Source organism: Arachis ipaensis, chromosome B10, assembly GCF_000816755.2.
Source record: "Arachis ipaensis cultivar K30076 chromosome B10, Araip1.1, whole genome shotgun sequence".
Taxonomy (NCBI): Eukaryota; Viridiplantae; Streptophyta; class Magnoliopsida; order Fabales; family Fabaceae; genus Arachis; species Arachis ipaensis.
The window spans coordinates 98,559,264-98,575,869 of record NC_029794.2 but is presented as its reverse complement, the minus strand read 5'-3'; the positions used below and the strand labels follow the sequence as shown (position 1 = coordinate 98,575,869).

The window sequence follows — 16,606 nt, the reverse complement described above, 5'->3', positions numbered from 1 at the left end:
TTTCTTTTAAGCTCCAGTTTTGCCCATGAAAATTCTTATGTTAATACGCATCAATAACAAATGTCACCAGATTAGCATATCAGAAGTTCATATTATTTTTTTGGGTAAAGTATATTTTTTGTCTCTGAAGTTTGACAAAAGTTTCAAAAATACCCTTAAGTTTTATTTTATTTCAATTTTGTCCCAGAAGTTTTCGATTTGCATCAAATATACCCCCGACGGCTAAATTTTCAAAAAATTTAAGACCAATCTAACAATAATGTATGAAAATGATGCTTGATTTGCTTGTGTTGATGGTTGTTCTTATGAAATTGTTGTTGAATTGGTCTTAATTTTTTTGAAAAATTAGCCGCCAAGAGTATATTTGATGCAAATCGAAAACTTTTGGGACAAAATCGAAACAAAATAAAACTTATGGATATTTTTGAAACTTTTGTCAAACTTCAGGGACAAAAAATATACTTTACCCTATTTTTTTTAACTTGTGAGAAAAAAATGCATCAATACGTCATTTTGAAATAACAGAAAGCATAAAGTATATAGGAATAGCAAGTGCAAAGGGACACTTGTACATTATATTCCTACAAATCTAGCATGCGCATATGAATTTGATATAACAAAAAGAATAATAACAAGAATTAGTTAACAAGAATTAAAGCATTTAGAAGAGAGATTGTACACTAGGGTTTGATAAACCAGATTTGGGATAAGCTGCTTCAAAGGCAACGATATGATGGTGAAACTAAGCTTTCATGATAAATATGGAACCACAATCCCATTGAGACATCCAAAGGAGTGGGTTTTAGTAGAGGAAATTCTAAGCTGCCATCGTCCAAGTTATACAGAACTATCTTTGAAGTTGATGCCGCTGCCATAAGAAGAGTATTTCCCCGGATATACAATGGCTATAACTCAGCACCAATAAGTAGTGGGTGGCAGTGGATGGTGGCCAATCTAGTCCAAGATTGAGACACTCCATACACCTTCAACAGCCACAAAGACCAATGAGTTTTCTCATGACTAGAACAAAATGCAAGGTAGTTCTTCAGCATACATAAGTGTGGGAAGATGAAGGATTTATTTTCCGGATCCTTGAGGTTGAGAGGCAAAGAAAACTCACTACAAGTCTCCTTCACCAAGTCATGGGAAAGAACCAAGTAATCTAGAGTGTCATGCCAATGAATCCAATTAAGAGTGGCGGTGCCAAGCACAAATACCCCTTTACCCTCACCATTTATCCTTTTAAATGTGATTTCTTCAATGATTCTCATCAAAGGGTTCGAGCAAAATGTATAAATTCTAGTTTCATATCTAAGCGGTTCATGTTTGTGTATCTGATCTACAACCGTAACAAATTTGTACTCGTCATTTACATGATCATATCCAAAGCCGCAAACTCCTACGAAACCCCAAATTTCTAGCGGTTGGGATGTCAATCCAATACAAGAATTCCACAGAATGATACAGTTATCTATATTAGTAATGTCAAGCAAGCACGGCAATCCGTTGCAAGAGCCAATAATTTTGTGGCTACGTTTTCCTACAAAGCGAACAACTTCCGTAGGTTCAGAAGGGTTGTCAAACAAAGATCGAACCGAGAAATCTCCAAATCCATTGTATCTGTAGAACCAACAAGCATGATAAGCAACTTGTGGATGGCTAAAACTTGAATCAGCGGAGATTGAACGTTGAACATCTTCGTTGGCGAATTGGGAGCTGGAAATTAAGGTTCTCTATGAACTGCACACACTCTGAAACCGAAGCAGCGACCTCGCCGGAAGCCTCAACAATATTTCTCTGATGAGTTCATCCGAAAGGACTGGATGTGGCTCCGATGACGTTACCGTTGAAGGCAGCAGCCGTTTCAGGCCGTTCCTGGTGGCTCTCAAACGCTTCCTGTTCCTCTCATCATAATCACTAGCCTGCGTCATAACTACTTGAAGGAGAGAATAATGCTGTTCGGAGTTCAGCAGAGGTTGGTGGCGATGGCGGTGGTGACTAAAATGTTGCTTCACAAACTTGGCAGCTCGGCGCTATTTATTTCTTCCATTACCTTTCCCGTAATATAACGCCTACGCATGCGTTTTGAGTTTTGAAAAAAGAGTGAAATAAAATAGAGATTCAAAAATATATCTTACTATCTTTTTTGTAACATGAAATGAATTAATCTCTCTATTTAAAAGAAACAAAAATCTATCTATTCGATAATCAGATTTTAAAATTGGTTGTTTGTGCTCTATATGAATTTTGAAGTCCAAATTCTGCATCCTCTTTTTTATAAGATTTTAAAATTTATACAATGAACTTGTATTATTAAGTGCATATTGAGTGTTGTTAAGTTGATATAAAAATATCCTATTTTTTTTAGTGTTTAATAAATTTTTAGTATTTGTTTGGGCGTTATTAAATCGATAAAAAAAGATCTTTTTTCAATAAAAAATATATATTTTTTATTTTTTAGAGTGTTTAGTAAATTTCTAATATAAAATGTAAAAATACTAGAAATAAAGAAAAAAATATATTTTTTGAGAAGCTACAATTTATATTTTTTTAAAAGATATTTTTTCCTTAAAAAAAAGATATTTTTCACATAATAAATGAAAAAAATAAAAATTATTACGAAATAAATAATTTTAAAATTATTACGAAAATACGCCAGCCTCTCATATCTCGTTTACACTGTAAACGAGATAATTTTGTATGTATCTCATTTACAGTATAAATGAGATATGTGTATTTTTTCAATTTTCATATATCTCGTTTATAGTGTAAACGAGATATATGTATTTGTACATATAAAAATATATTTTCTGAAAATAATAAAAAATTTGTACATGTTCAAGTTCCATGATGAGAATAAATACGACAATTGTGTCCACTCCTAAAAATTGAAAGATGAAAAGTGTGAAGTTGATGAATAAATAAAATAGAGAAAGAATGGGAGATAACTGTTTTAATTGTGTATTAGGGATATAAATAAAACAGAGAAAGGGTGGAAGATAACCGTTTGCCAATTGTTAGGAGAGGTTGATGGTGATAAATAAAACAGAGGAAGAGTAGGAGATAACTGTTTGCCAATTGTTAGGAGAGGTTTGCCAACTATTAGGAGAGGTTGATGGGGATAAATAAAACAGAGAAAAAGTGAGAGATAACCGTTTCAATTCTCTTCTGATTTTTTTCTGTTTTATTTATCGTGCAACAACTTCATACTTCCCATCTTTTAATTTGTATGAGTGAGCACACCGTATTTATTTATCCTTCGTTTTAATTTCTTCCACAAACCTTTTTAAGTACTAATTGTTAATAATGGTATTTTTTGGCCGGTTTTTCAGTTTACCATCGATTTGGCCGATTTTTTAACCGAGCTTTTGCACAACAGTTTTGTGTTCTCTTTCCTTTGGAATTTTTGTTTTTTCTATTCCATCTCTTTTTCACCAAATAATAACTAGTTATCACAAATCACACTGCACTACTATCAAAATTCCTTCCCTCTTTTCTTCAAATCTGTCATTTAATTTTACAACAAAATATCCAGAATTATGCCTTTTTTAGTTTATTATATAAATAATTATGTTGGAACTAGGTTTAATAAATGGATGAAATGAGAAAAAAAATTATTTCTTTGTCAAAATATGCTAATCAAACTCTTAATTAATGTGTATCATTTATCATCTAATTTTGTAAAATCATGCGTATAATTTTTTAGTTACAATGTGTTGTGTAAGGATTGTGTGTTAATCTTTGTTCATGATAGATTATATTATTATGTTGATTGTTAGTATTATGTGAGTTAAGTAAATTTTTTATATGTCTTTTAAAATGACTCAACAGTAATTTCGATTATATAACAAAATATCGTATAAACTAACTCCACCAAGTTTATTAGAGATGTATTTCGAGGATAGGATACTAAGAACAACCTAAACTAAAAAGATGCCTAACAAAATTTGACGTGTCTCAGCAAATATAAAATGTGATGAATTTAAGAATATAATTCTTCAATCATTTTACAATCGTGACTATTTTTGAAGCATATCTTTCATATATGTATGTGCCTTATCCATAATTTCTGACTTCTTCATATTGAATTCCTTACTCACTAAGTCAATTGTTAGCATCATCCTATCATTGCCATATACCTAGTAATTTTAAAAAGCACAAAGCAATTAGAATATTATATATAATTAGATATATATAATATTTTTCTCTAATAATTATAAAAAATTTAGAACATGAATTAGATTGGTCACCATGATGCCAAAATTATCAGTCCACCCGCACTCTTTCATCCATTGAGCAACCCAGATACTGCAGTCATTACTGTTTAGTTAAATGTGTGATTGTACTACTTTATCAGTTTAACCTAACATATAATTCGTACATAATAAACTTAATAGACATGAAAGTAAAATGACTTATAAATTAATATTACTTACTAGTCCTTCCTCTGTTGTGGCAGGTCAGGCAGTTCCACTATATGAAATTTAGACACTCGAGGTACATTGATTTCACTGGAATTGTAGAAAGATTTGTGTTCTAACATTCGTTCAGTAAATATAGCCTGTATGACATAATATATAGTTGGATATTGTCTAAAGCAAGCAATGTAACGGGTTAATTTTTATTATATGTCTAAAATGGTTAGGTTTTAAAGAAATTAAAAATTATTAATTTGATAATAATGTTAAAAAATGAACCTTAATTTCGAATAAACAAATTACTATTAGCTTACAAACCGAATATAGCAAGGATATTGAAATACAAACTTAAATTGTTATTTCAAACAATGAGGTATATTTTTTTTTGTTATATAAAAAATATTTAAAATTATGAGAGAATAAAAGATGAAAAATTAATTTTATTGAATAAAATAACTCTGGGCTACATACCATGGTTTCAACTGATAATAGCCTACCATAGTTTCTGTTTGGGATTTTACAAGAATCAAGCACAAATATATGTTCTTTTTTCATGTCTACAATCATCAGAAACCAATGGGCATTAAGGTCGTTGATCGGGACAAAAATCTAATTATTTACGAAATAACGAGGATTGTCAGTCTATGCTAGCAAGATAAACATACAATTTGGATTAAATAAATCATATATTATCTACTAAAAATTAAACGACTTACCCTTGATAAGCACTCAATCTTATACATGTAGTGATATGCAAATTGTTCCCTTAGTTGATTGGGTGGTCTGGACCAGGTAAGTGCTAGTTGCTGATTAATTTGTCCTAAAAAATATGAAATCAAATCATTTATATACTACTTGAAAGTTAAACCAAAAAATTATTTATTAAAATTTTTGTTGGAGTATTTATGTTCTGAAACTTACTGTAAAGGTTGTTGGCAGAAACCATATGGATGGCAATTTGTTAAGCTTTTTATGCTCTTGAGTGAGAATGCAAGTAAGGGAATCTATAACCTACAAACAAATACATTTGTATATTTTTAATTTTACGATATATAACTTTAACATTTTGTACTTTTCATGTTAAATAACAAAAAAAAAACAATATTTACATCTTGGATGACTTATTCTCCTGAAATTAACGTGGCCAAATTTTCTCTATTTTCATATGATGTACGAGTTGACACCATTACTTTATCCCTATAGGAATACATATGCAAATAATTATTTGAGGAATTTGTTGTAGCCATAGTATGAAATAGACTTGCAACAAATCAAATAGCATTATGATGATTTACCGATTAACTTGGAACCTTTAAATCTGGGCAAAAAATATAAGCAGCACAAACAAGCTCATCCGTTGTTAGAATCATATCATCCGGTGGCCTAAAATTCATGGGCATCCACTGCAAGCACAAAGCCATTATCATGTGTAATTAAATAATAAAATTAAAAACAATTTGAGATAAACAATGTCATCACAACAATACAAGTTCATGTTTTTATACACATACCTGTGCAATTTTCGGGCCACATGAACGCCGCAATAAACCAAATGATAAAGTACCCTTTTTACCAATATATATTTCTGTATTTAAATTCCAATCTAATTCAGATGATCTTCGTGGGGAGACATTTGGTTTGAACAGCTCCTTGAGAGTAATGTCATTTGTGTGCTTATCAGAATTGTTTCTAGGAGGAATTTGTGTAGGGTGGGTTGTACATTTGTTATATGACATTCTTGGGATCGAATGAATTTGCTCATTATTTTATCTATGTCAACTTCGTTATCAGTTCTTGAATTATTGATATTTGTCATATTATTAATAGCTAAATTTTCTATGTACGGATTGTCTGATCTAGTTCTATTCACAGCGTACAATGGATAAGCCATTTGTGTTTGTTTTTCAAGGATTTTTGTCAGAGAGGTTATGGCTGTTGTCATCTTATCAACTACATTCATAAAAATAATTTCATGCTGGTGGTGGTACTGATTGTAGTTGGGTGGTAGGTGAGTTTCAACGTGTTGATTGGTTATTGTTGAGGGGTGAGTGCACTTCCTTTTGCTTCTTCTTGCCCGTAGCTAAACTTTCATGAAAGCTGTATTTTAAATGATGAACATAACATATAAATTATGAACATATATTTAATGCATCAACAGATACTAAATAATTAATAGAGTAAAGTATCGTTTTTGTCGTCAACGTTTGGGGTAAATCTTATTTGTGTCCCTAACGTTTAAATCGTCCTATTTGTATCCTTAACGTTTGTAAAAGTGATTCAATGTTATCCTGCCGTCAATTACACATCATGAATGCTTTAGTTTGAGTTTTAAAAACTTCTTCTTGAAGTTAGAATATAAATGTTTGGGATAGAATTGATGATCTACTCCGAAAAATAGCTCATCAAATGTTAAAACTAATTCCTACAACATTTACGTAATTCACTTTTCTAAGGACATAATTGAATCTAAATATAAATAGTGGTTATAATATTAAAATCGACCACATCCAGGTGAGACCTAATTGAGAATGAATACATCTAAGTGAGAATAATTGAAAAATATAATCTGATTTGTTAGTATAATTGATAGTAGGATAATATTGAATCACTTTTATAAACGTTAAGGATACAAATAGGACGATTTAAACGTTAGGGACACAAATAGGACTTACTCCAAACGTTGGAGACAAAAACGATACTTTACTCTAATTAATAAACATTACTATCGTATACCAAAGAGTACATACAATTTAATGAAAATTAATTCATAAAAAAAATTATCACAAAGAAGGTACTTTATTTGTTCCTTTTTAATTAAAGAAAAACACAGTTTATATCTTTTAGTCATTAACATATCGAAAATGATAAAATTAAAAGCAGAAACATATAAATAGTTTTTATTTTAAGATATTCATAGTCATAAACATGGAACATATTTGAGTAGTGTATAGCTTTTTGAAGATGAAAAAATGATTACATCATTCTTCACAAAAAACACGCTAACTGATTAATCTAGTACATTTTTTCATGAGTTATGTTGCAAAATAATTATTTAGACAAGCTAAGGAAGAATGATTCATGATTTAAAAACTATAATAAAAATAATTTACATAATTTCGAAAAAGGTTTAAAATCTTGTACTACAGATATGTACTAATAAATAATAAAGGTTTTTTCGATGATATTAAAGAGTACATGAGGATGATAAAGAATTAACTTAATGTTGAGAAAAATGCAAAATTGGGTTTAAATCCATTATTCACGTAGACCGATCATAATATAATGTCCATATTCAGTTGTAGTTTAAAGTTGAATCGGTTACCTTGATGATGTATCTATTATTTGTTTGAACAGTCTTTTTCTCTGCTTTGGCCTACTCTTGTCCATGAAGTTTACACAAGGGTCTTTTGATTCATTTGTGACAATGATGGTAGTTCTACCTCTTCTCTTGCTCGGCCTCCTACCTCTCCCTCTCGTAGACATAGTTTTTGTGATAATTGTTAACTCAAGTTAAAATTAACTAAGATTTCTCTCGTATGAAGAGATAAATTATAAAAACTTTTGACAATCTATGACCGAGGTGCTCCAAATTTATAGGGGCTACTGATTGAGTCTATGCCCAAAATTAGAATTTCAAAATTTGAACATTATACAAATCAATTTTAAAGTTTTGAAAATCAATTTGTTTTAAATCCATATATTTTTGCCCACATTTAAAAAACACACTAACTTTAAAATTTCTCAAAAACCGTACATGATACATGTCCTCTTTATGTTATAATGATCGCCAGAGGATAGGGTCCAAGAGGATCATCGACATTCTAAAATTATAGTATAAATTCAGTTTGTATTTTTAACAAGAAAAGATTTTAACATATATACAATGTCTATGGATATGATCATTGGATATATTTATATAACTGAAGTTTATATTTGTTTGATCTATGGATCATTATACTTACGTTTATATTTAAGTCTTTGTAAATTTTTTCAGTCGTTAATCACTTAATTAATTATCTTCCATCCAATAACTACCAAACTAACGGGATGCTTTATTGATCTCATACAACTAAAATATGAACTTGTTTAGGTTTTTTTTCACTAAAAAATTAAAACAACCAAGCAAAAAAGGAAATAAAGTATAAATGGACTAAGAAGACGCAGAACGATCCCTGTGAATATTTGTCTCAAACTCCTTCTAAGCATTAGTAGCTCTACATGTCGAGAATGCGATCTCAACGCTGTCTTTATCATGGTGTCCGCAATTGTGTTTGTATCTCGCAGAATCAATCAAAAGTCAACACGCCATTTCTAAATTATGATATACTTTAAACACCAAAAAATTTATACACCCAGTATTATGATGAGAATCGTTAACAATAGTGAAAATTTCTAGACAATTTGTTTCGCAAATTACATCCTTTTATTCTAAGTTATAGACCAACAAAATTTTTTCTCAAATATTGCAACTAGTTTATGGTATGTTGATTATTGTTGAAAACTAAGGTTTATTTTCTATTACATTATCACTAAAATAAATCTACCCTTATTTTTTATACGAATGAGATAAGACATTGATGACATAGCAGAATCAAGATTCCCTTTTAGCAGACAGTGTAAGACCGGAAATTAATTTTCTCCATTTTTTTAACACTTGAGAGAATAAAGTGTGATCTCTCACCTTTAATTTTATAAGTGGGATAAAAAATAAATAGGAGAGAGAGAGCAATGAAAGGTGAGATTAAACATTGGACACCATCCAGATTTTTAGAAAATAAATAATGAATTATTTATATTTATATATATATAATTTTATTTTTAGAAAGGTTATGAGACTTCGAATTTTAAATTAATTCAGTTTTATATAAATTTCAATTATAATTAGATATTTTTGATTTACAAATAAAATAATATTTTTAAAATTAATTATATTGATTAAATTTAGTTTTAAAATTAGAACTCTACTCAAACCCTAAATTCCAAATTCTAAATCCTAATTCACTAATCCTAACCTAACCGCCTCACCACCTCTCCGCCACTCACCTCTCTAACCCCACCCCTCACCCGGTACACACAAACACACCCACGAATACGCAGAGATGGATTAAGAGAGGAAAAGAAAAGGGAAACAGAATCAGGGAAGGAGAGAAGGGAAGGAGTGCCAAGGGAGTGAAGGATAAGAGAAGAGGAAGGAGTCGCGTCCTGTGCCTCGTCACGCCGTCGCGTCACCGCCGAGCTACGTCGTTCTGCCACTGCCTTCTTCATGCGCCATCGTCGAAGTCACTGGAGGGAGAGAAAGAGAGCTCACGATGCAGAAGGAGAGGAGAAGCCACCGTCGCGCGTTGATTCTGGTTTCGCCGCGCCATCTCGCCGTTGGGATCACAACCATCGTCGCCGTCGAAGCTGCGCGTGCATCCCTGGTTGCGCCGGCACCGAAGCTTGCTTCACCAACATCGACGCTGATCTGACCAGAAGAGAAGAGGGAGAATGACACGAGGAGAGAGAGACAGAAAGCATGCAGAGAGAGAGAAGGCGTCGCGGGGTGGTTTCCGCGGCCGTTTCTGCCGCCGCTGCTCTCGCCGCCATCACTGTCGGTGGAGCTCGCCACCGTTGGCGGTGAACCGGTGTCGTATCCTTGCTGCCCAGTGCCACTACTGCTCTGTTCCCACATTTTTTTCTTTGTTAAAGTAAGTACCTTTGTTTAGAAACCCTTACCGCTTACGAATATGTGTTCTGTTATAAGATCTGAGTTTTACACGATGTTAATATCTCAGGGATTGGGTTTCGGTTCTTGCATGCTATGTTTGATAAACTGTTGCTATTGCAAGGATGGTCCGAGTCTATGAAGCACGGACACTTTGTTTAATTGCCGTGTCGGTGTGTCGGACATATTTCGGACACGACGCACGGAGACACTCATCCGACACGTGTGTCTCCCGTGTCCAAACGTGTCCTGTCCAAAAAAACAAAAAAACAAGCCGGACACGGCCGGACATGGCCCAATGCCATTTTGGAACATCAATTTCACTTTCAGTCTTTCACCCTTCACTTTAACAAAAAGTTAAAAACCTAACCTTTCACCTCCACCCCTAAACCCGTCTCTGGCTCTGTGGCTCCAACCCACTCACCCTCTCCTCACCGCCAGTCTACCACCACCTCCAGCCATCGTCGCCACCTCCGGTCGTCACCATCGTGGATGTTCATTATCTCTCTCCACACCCACTCACTCTTAATCTCAGCATCTTCTCTTCACTGCCGTCACTTCTTCTGCGGTGCTTGTCATCGCCGTTCGCTGCCGTTCACTCCCCGGTTCGCCACCTCTTCATTGCCGTGTTCGCCACCTCCCCGGTCGCCACTTCTAACGTGACCGTTGCCCTGCTCTCGTGCTCTTCTGCATCCTCCATTTCAAGTAAGGGAGAATATTTATTTTTCCATCAATCAATTTTCTGGTTCTGTATTTCTATTTTTCTCTGACCTCTGTGCTTCTCTTTGGTTCTGATTTGTTTTGTCATTTTTGTGCTTCCATTTGATTTTGGATTTCTATTTTGTTATGTGCATCTCCTTGGTTTGGTTTTGTTTTGTGCTTCTGGAATTAGATATTGTTAGATACTTCTTTCATAATTTTTTACTTCTGCTATGAGAAGATTAGAAATTAGAAAGTAATAGAAAGACACAGAACTGATAGAAAAAAGACAAGAGGAAAAAAAACTGGATTGATTGTTAATTTATTTTTTAGCATACATAATATGGCAGTATTCAGCACTTATGTATATGAAGTGGAATATGCAGTGACTTGTAAGATTCCTAGAAATCAATTTATTTTGAGTTTTAGTGTAAATGTCTAGACTCTAGATAGCAATTTGTCTGTACTATAATTTGTTCTATATGCATTTATGTATATGCCGTTATTATATATATCATGGTTCTAATGCTAATCCTGATTCATAGCTTTAGGTTATGTTTCTCTTCTTAGTAATCATGTTCATATTGAAGGATTATTTGTTAAGGTTTTGTTGTGGTCATTGGTAATTCGCACCTTTTATAATATGTTTTTATTTGTTTCTTTTGTAGTAAACATTAAAGTAAGTGATGGATGGAGTGATCCCCAAAGGAGGCCTCTTCTTAATTTTATGGCTGTAACTGAAAGTGGGCCTATGTTTTTGAAAGCAGTAGATTGTTCAGATGAGATCAAAGACAAGGATTATGTTGCAAAGCAAATAAGAGATGTCATAAGAGAAGTCGGTCTCTCAAATGTAGTGCAGATTGTGACTGATAATGCGCCAGTTTGTAAAGCGGCTGGTTTATTGATTGAAGCTGAATTTCCATCTGTTTTTTGGACTCCTTGTGTTGTTCATACTCTCAACCTTGCTTTAAAGGACATTTGTGCAGCTAAGAATACAGAGAAGAATAATTTTGTTTATCAAGAATGCTCATGGATTACTCAAATTGCTGACGATGCTTCTTTTATAAAAAATTTTATTGTTAATCATCATATGAGGTTATCTATTTTCAATGAATTTAATACATTGAAGTTGCTTAATGTTGCTCCTACTCGATTTGCTTCTACTATTGTGATGCTCAAAAGATTTAGGTTGTTAAAGCAAGGCCTCAAAGAGATGGTTATAAGTGAGAAGTGGTCTTCATATAAGGAAGATAATATTGGCAGAGCTGAAGTTGTTACAGAAAAGATTTTGAGTGAAAATTGGTGGCAAAAAATTGATTATATTCTTGCTTTCACAAATCCTATTTATGATGTTTTAAGAAGTACAGACACAGATGCACCTACTCTTCATTTGGTCCATGAGATGTGGGATTCAATGATCAAGAAAGTAAAAAGTGCTATATATCTCTATGAAAGAAAAGATGAACAAGAGTCATCGTCCTTCTACGATGTTGTGCACTCAATATTAGTTCAAAGATGGACAAAAAGTAGCACACCTCTTCATTGTTTAGCACATTCATTGAATCCAAGGTAACTTTTTACATTTATTGTTTATAACTTTTATTTATAAGTGAAGATAATTGAATCATTATTAATTTATGCTTAAACACTAATTATATAGGTATTATAGCCACCAATGGTTGAGAGAAGATCTTACACGAGTTTCTCCTCATCAAGATATTGAGATCACTAATGAGAGAGTTAAATGCTTGAAGAGGTATTTTCCTAACGAAGAAGAGAGGAGAAAGGTAAACATTGAATTTGCAAGCTTTTCTGATGGTAGAGGTGTCTTTGATGATTATGACTCTTTGAATGATAGAGGCATAGTTGATGCAAAGTCTTGGTGGCTAATTCATGGTAGTAAAGCAAAATTTCTTCAACCAATTGCTCTTAGGCTACTAGGGCAACCATCTTCATCTTCTTGTTGTGAAAGGAATTGGAGCACATATTCTTTTATCCATTCCCTAAAAACAAAAGATTTAGGTTGTTAAAGCAAGGCCTCAAAGAGATGGTTATAAGTGAGAAGTGGTCTTCATATAAGGAAGATAATATTGGCAGAGCTGAAGTTGTTACAGAAAAGATTTTGAGTGAAAATTGGTGGCAAAAAATTGATTATATTCTTGCTTTCACAAATCCTATTTATGATGTTTTAAGAAGTACAGACACAGATGCACCTACTCTTCATTTGGTCCATGATATGTGGGATTCAATGATCAAGAAAGTAAAAAGTGCTATATATCTCTATGAAAGAAAAGATGAACAAGAGTCATCGTCCTTCTACGATGTTGTGCACTCAATATTAGTTCAAAGATGGACAAAAAATATCACACCTATTCATTGTTTAGCACATTCATTGAATCCAAGGTAACTTTTTACATTTATTATTTATAACTTTAATTTATAAGTGAAGATAATTGAATCATTATTAATTTATGCTTAAACACTAATTATATAGGTATTATAGCCACCAATGGTTGAGAGAAGATCTTACACGAGTTTCTCCTCATCAAGATATTGAGATCACTAATGAGAGAGTTAAATGCTTGAAGAGGTATTTTCCTAATGAAGAAGAAAGGAGAAAGGTAAACATTGAATTTGCAAACTTTTCTGATGGTACAGGTGTCTTTGATGATTATGACTCTTTGAATGATAGAGGCATAGTTGATGCAAAGTCTTGGTGGCTAATTCATGGTAGTAAAGCAAAATTTCTTCAACCAATTGCTCTTAGGCTACTAGGGCAACCATCTTCATCTTCTTGTTGTGAAAGGAATTGGAGCACATATTCTTTTATCCATTCCCTGAAAAGAAACAAGTTAAAGCCTAAACGTCCAGAAAATTTAGTATTTGTCCACACTAATCTTCGTCTTCTTTCAAGAAAAACTCCACAATATAATAAAAGAGAAACTATGATGTGGGATATTGCTGGAGATGCTTTTTCACCAATTGATGAAGAAAATGGTGTTCTTGAAGTTGCTCACCTTTCTCTTGATGCTCTTGATGAACCGAGAGTGACTTCTTCTAATGATGAAGATATCAGCCATATATGATGGAGAAATAATATGATTTTAGATAACTTTTTTTTGTGTACATATAATGTACAAAATGAGTCCCTGTGTCCGACAACTTTTTAAAATTCGCGTGTCGCCGTGTCGCGTGTCGTGTCGTGTCCCGTGTCCGTGTCCGTGTCTGTGCTTCATAGGTCCGAGTTGACACTGCTGCTGTGAAATAAGGGTTTTAAAAGGAATTTTATCATGTGGTTATGTTGCGGTCGAGGTAGGGGATTTATTTTAAAATTAACTGTTTTAATTTATGAATGCCATTGAAGTTTAGTGAGTAACTGCAAATAATTTATAAATGTCTTGTTTAATTAATGGATGAAAATTGACAAAATTGAGATTGTTGGTGATTGTGAATATGATTGATTGTGATGAAATTGTGTTGAGATTGATTTGTGGCTGTGCTTGAGGATGATGATTGTTATTGCTTTTCTGATTATTTTAGAATTGTTGGAAATTCCGATTTTAGTTGATTATGTCAAGTTGGTTGCTATTGAATTGTTCATTTGATGACACTATGATGGTTGTTGATATTGGTTTATAACTAACTAGGTTTGGGTTTGAAAAGGGTTAAAGAATTTAAAGTTTGATTACTAAATTAATTTTCTTTAGATCAAAATTTTAAAGATAAAAATAGTAGTTTTGAAAACGAACTAGTAATTTGAAAGTGAACGAAATTGTGTGAGGCTAAACGCTAATTTTTGGGAAATTAATTATAACTTTTGACGTTGGACTGGGCTACTTTCAAAGAATGGTTGATGGAAATTCTGAATGTTATCTGATGAAAGAATGATAGTCGTTAAACTGGTTTTTGATGAGTTGTTTATTGCGATTCTATTGTTATGATAATTGCTGATGAAAAGGGCTGGTGATTTGTTGAAAAAGAGGGAACCCGAAAGGGTGGCATAGTCCGAGTTTTAGGCGAATTGCTGCTCAAATTTTTATAAAATTTGGGATCTTATTTGAAACGCTATTTTAAAAAGATTTTTATGAAAAGTTAAATTATTTGAGACTTATTTAGTTGGAAAAATATTTATTCTATTTTGAATTCGATTTATTAAGAAAAGTATAATGTTTTAAATTTTTTCTTTTGAGAAGGAATTTTCCTTTTAAGTTATGTTTTGAGTTTGGTTGATAAGAAAGAAAAGAAGAAGAACGAAAAGTAAAGGAAAGAGAGATAATTAAAGGGATATCTACCATAGTAGAGTAGAGAGCAAAGATTGAAAAGAAATTGAATGCTATTTGGGCCTTAGTGCCAAGTGTCTAGTGGGGACGGCGATACGTAACGATCACTTGACACTATAAGGACAGCTCAGTGAGGATGGTGATACGTAATGCTCACTGGAGACCGAAAGGAAGGTTACGGCTCAGTGCGGACGGCGATGCGTAATGCTCATTAGAGACCGAAAGGTAGTTCCCCCATGAGGACGGCAATACGTAACGCTCATGGAGGGGACGTTGGCTGAGATAAGGACGGCGATACGAGACGTTTATCTCAGGACCAGTGTCGGGAATCGGGCAACAAACTGACGCATGAGCTCATCGCTTGTATAGGACTAGACATGCATCATCCTTATTTGTGCATTTGCATTTGATTATGTTTGCTTATCTTGTTTCTCTGTGATTGTGCTGTTTGTCTTATTGCAATTTGTTTATGTGTTGATCTGTTTCTTGTGCTATTGTTTCTCTGTGATTGGGAACTGAGGTTGTGATTAAGATTTGCTTTAAGTTTGGAAATTTAAAGAAGGTAATTAATTATATAAAGTAAAAGTAAAAAGTATTTTCAAAGGTTTAACAAAATAATTTTATTGAGAAAGTTAATTGTTTGCATTATATTTATTACTTTTACGGTATTTTCATTTACTACTGAGAACGTGTGGTTTGTTCTTACTCCAAAATCTTCCACCATTTTAGTGACACAGATTTATTATTAACCAAGGTGAAGTAGTAGCACCAAAATCATTAAGCCATAAAAAATAAATGGCTTAAGAATAAAATACAGATACTCGTTTGAACCATCGTCGTAAAGGTACAAAAGTCCTCACAAGATGAACAATAAATATGAATATATATGCACACAAAATTATTTTTCAATGGAACATTAAGAAAAATAGAGCATCTCAACGTGTACACTCATGCACACACTAGCCTTTCTTATTTGAATAGTGGTAATTTTTTATTTTTTATTTACACTCCTATAGACATAATCAATAGCTCCCTCACTAACTATTCACTAGTTACTATATTATTAGGTTTGTAACATGTTAAAATTTCTAATTTGTTATTTTATTTTGTCTCTCAAATTGTATTTGATATCCCAATCCTTAAGAAATTTTAATCGAACATTTTAATTTTTCATAAGTTGAAATTATTAAATCAATCTCTAGTATTAGACAAAATCAATACTCATGCGAAAAGTTAAATATATCAACTTCTATTATTATTTAATAATAACTTAATCGTCTTTAAGAAATTTTAAAATTATTAATTCAATTCATTCACTTAAAATTTGTTAAGATTAAATTATTTGATTAAAAAAAATTATGAAACTATTAGAGATATGATGCTCTTCTAATTTAGCTCAAATGCCACCTAACATGCAACCATGTGTTTTTTTGGTGACTGAAATAAATTAAACAAAGAAAAACAAAAGAAACAAAACAAGGAACTGCTTAAATAGAGGGACAGTC

The 16,606-nt window shown here is 32.6% G+C and overlaps 2 protein-coding genes across 2 annotated transcripts; one reads left to right on the top strand and one right to left on the bottom strand.

Annotated features, from left to right (window-relative positions):
- On the bottom strand, positions 906–1,931 carry LOC107620836 (F-box/kelch-repeat protein At3g23880-like). The gene is made up of 2 exons (XM_016322943.1): positions 1,759–1,931; positions 906–1,620 (listed from the first exon to the last, which is right to left on the bottom strand). The coding sequence occupies exons 1-2, from the start codon at positions 1,929–1,931 to the stop codon at positions 906–908; spliced, it is 888 nt and encodes a 295-aa protein (XP_016178429.1).
- Positions 11,521–12,851, top strand: LOC107620835. The gene is made up of 2 exons (XM_016322942.2): positions 11,521–12,390; positions 12,482–12,851. The coding sequence occupies exons 1-2, from the start codon at positions 11,549–11,551 to the stop codon at positions 12,849–12,851; spliced, it is 1,212 nt and encodes a 403-aa protein (XP_016178428.1). The 5' UTR covers positions 11,521–11,548.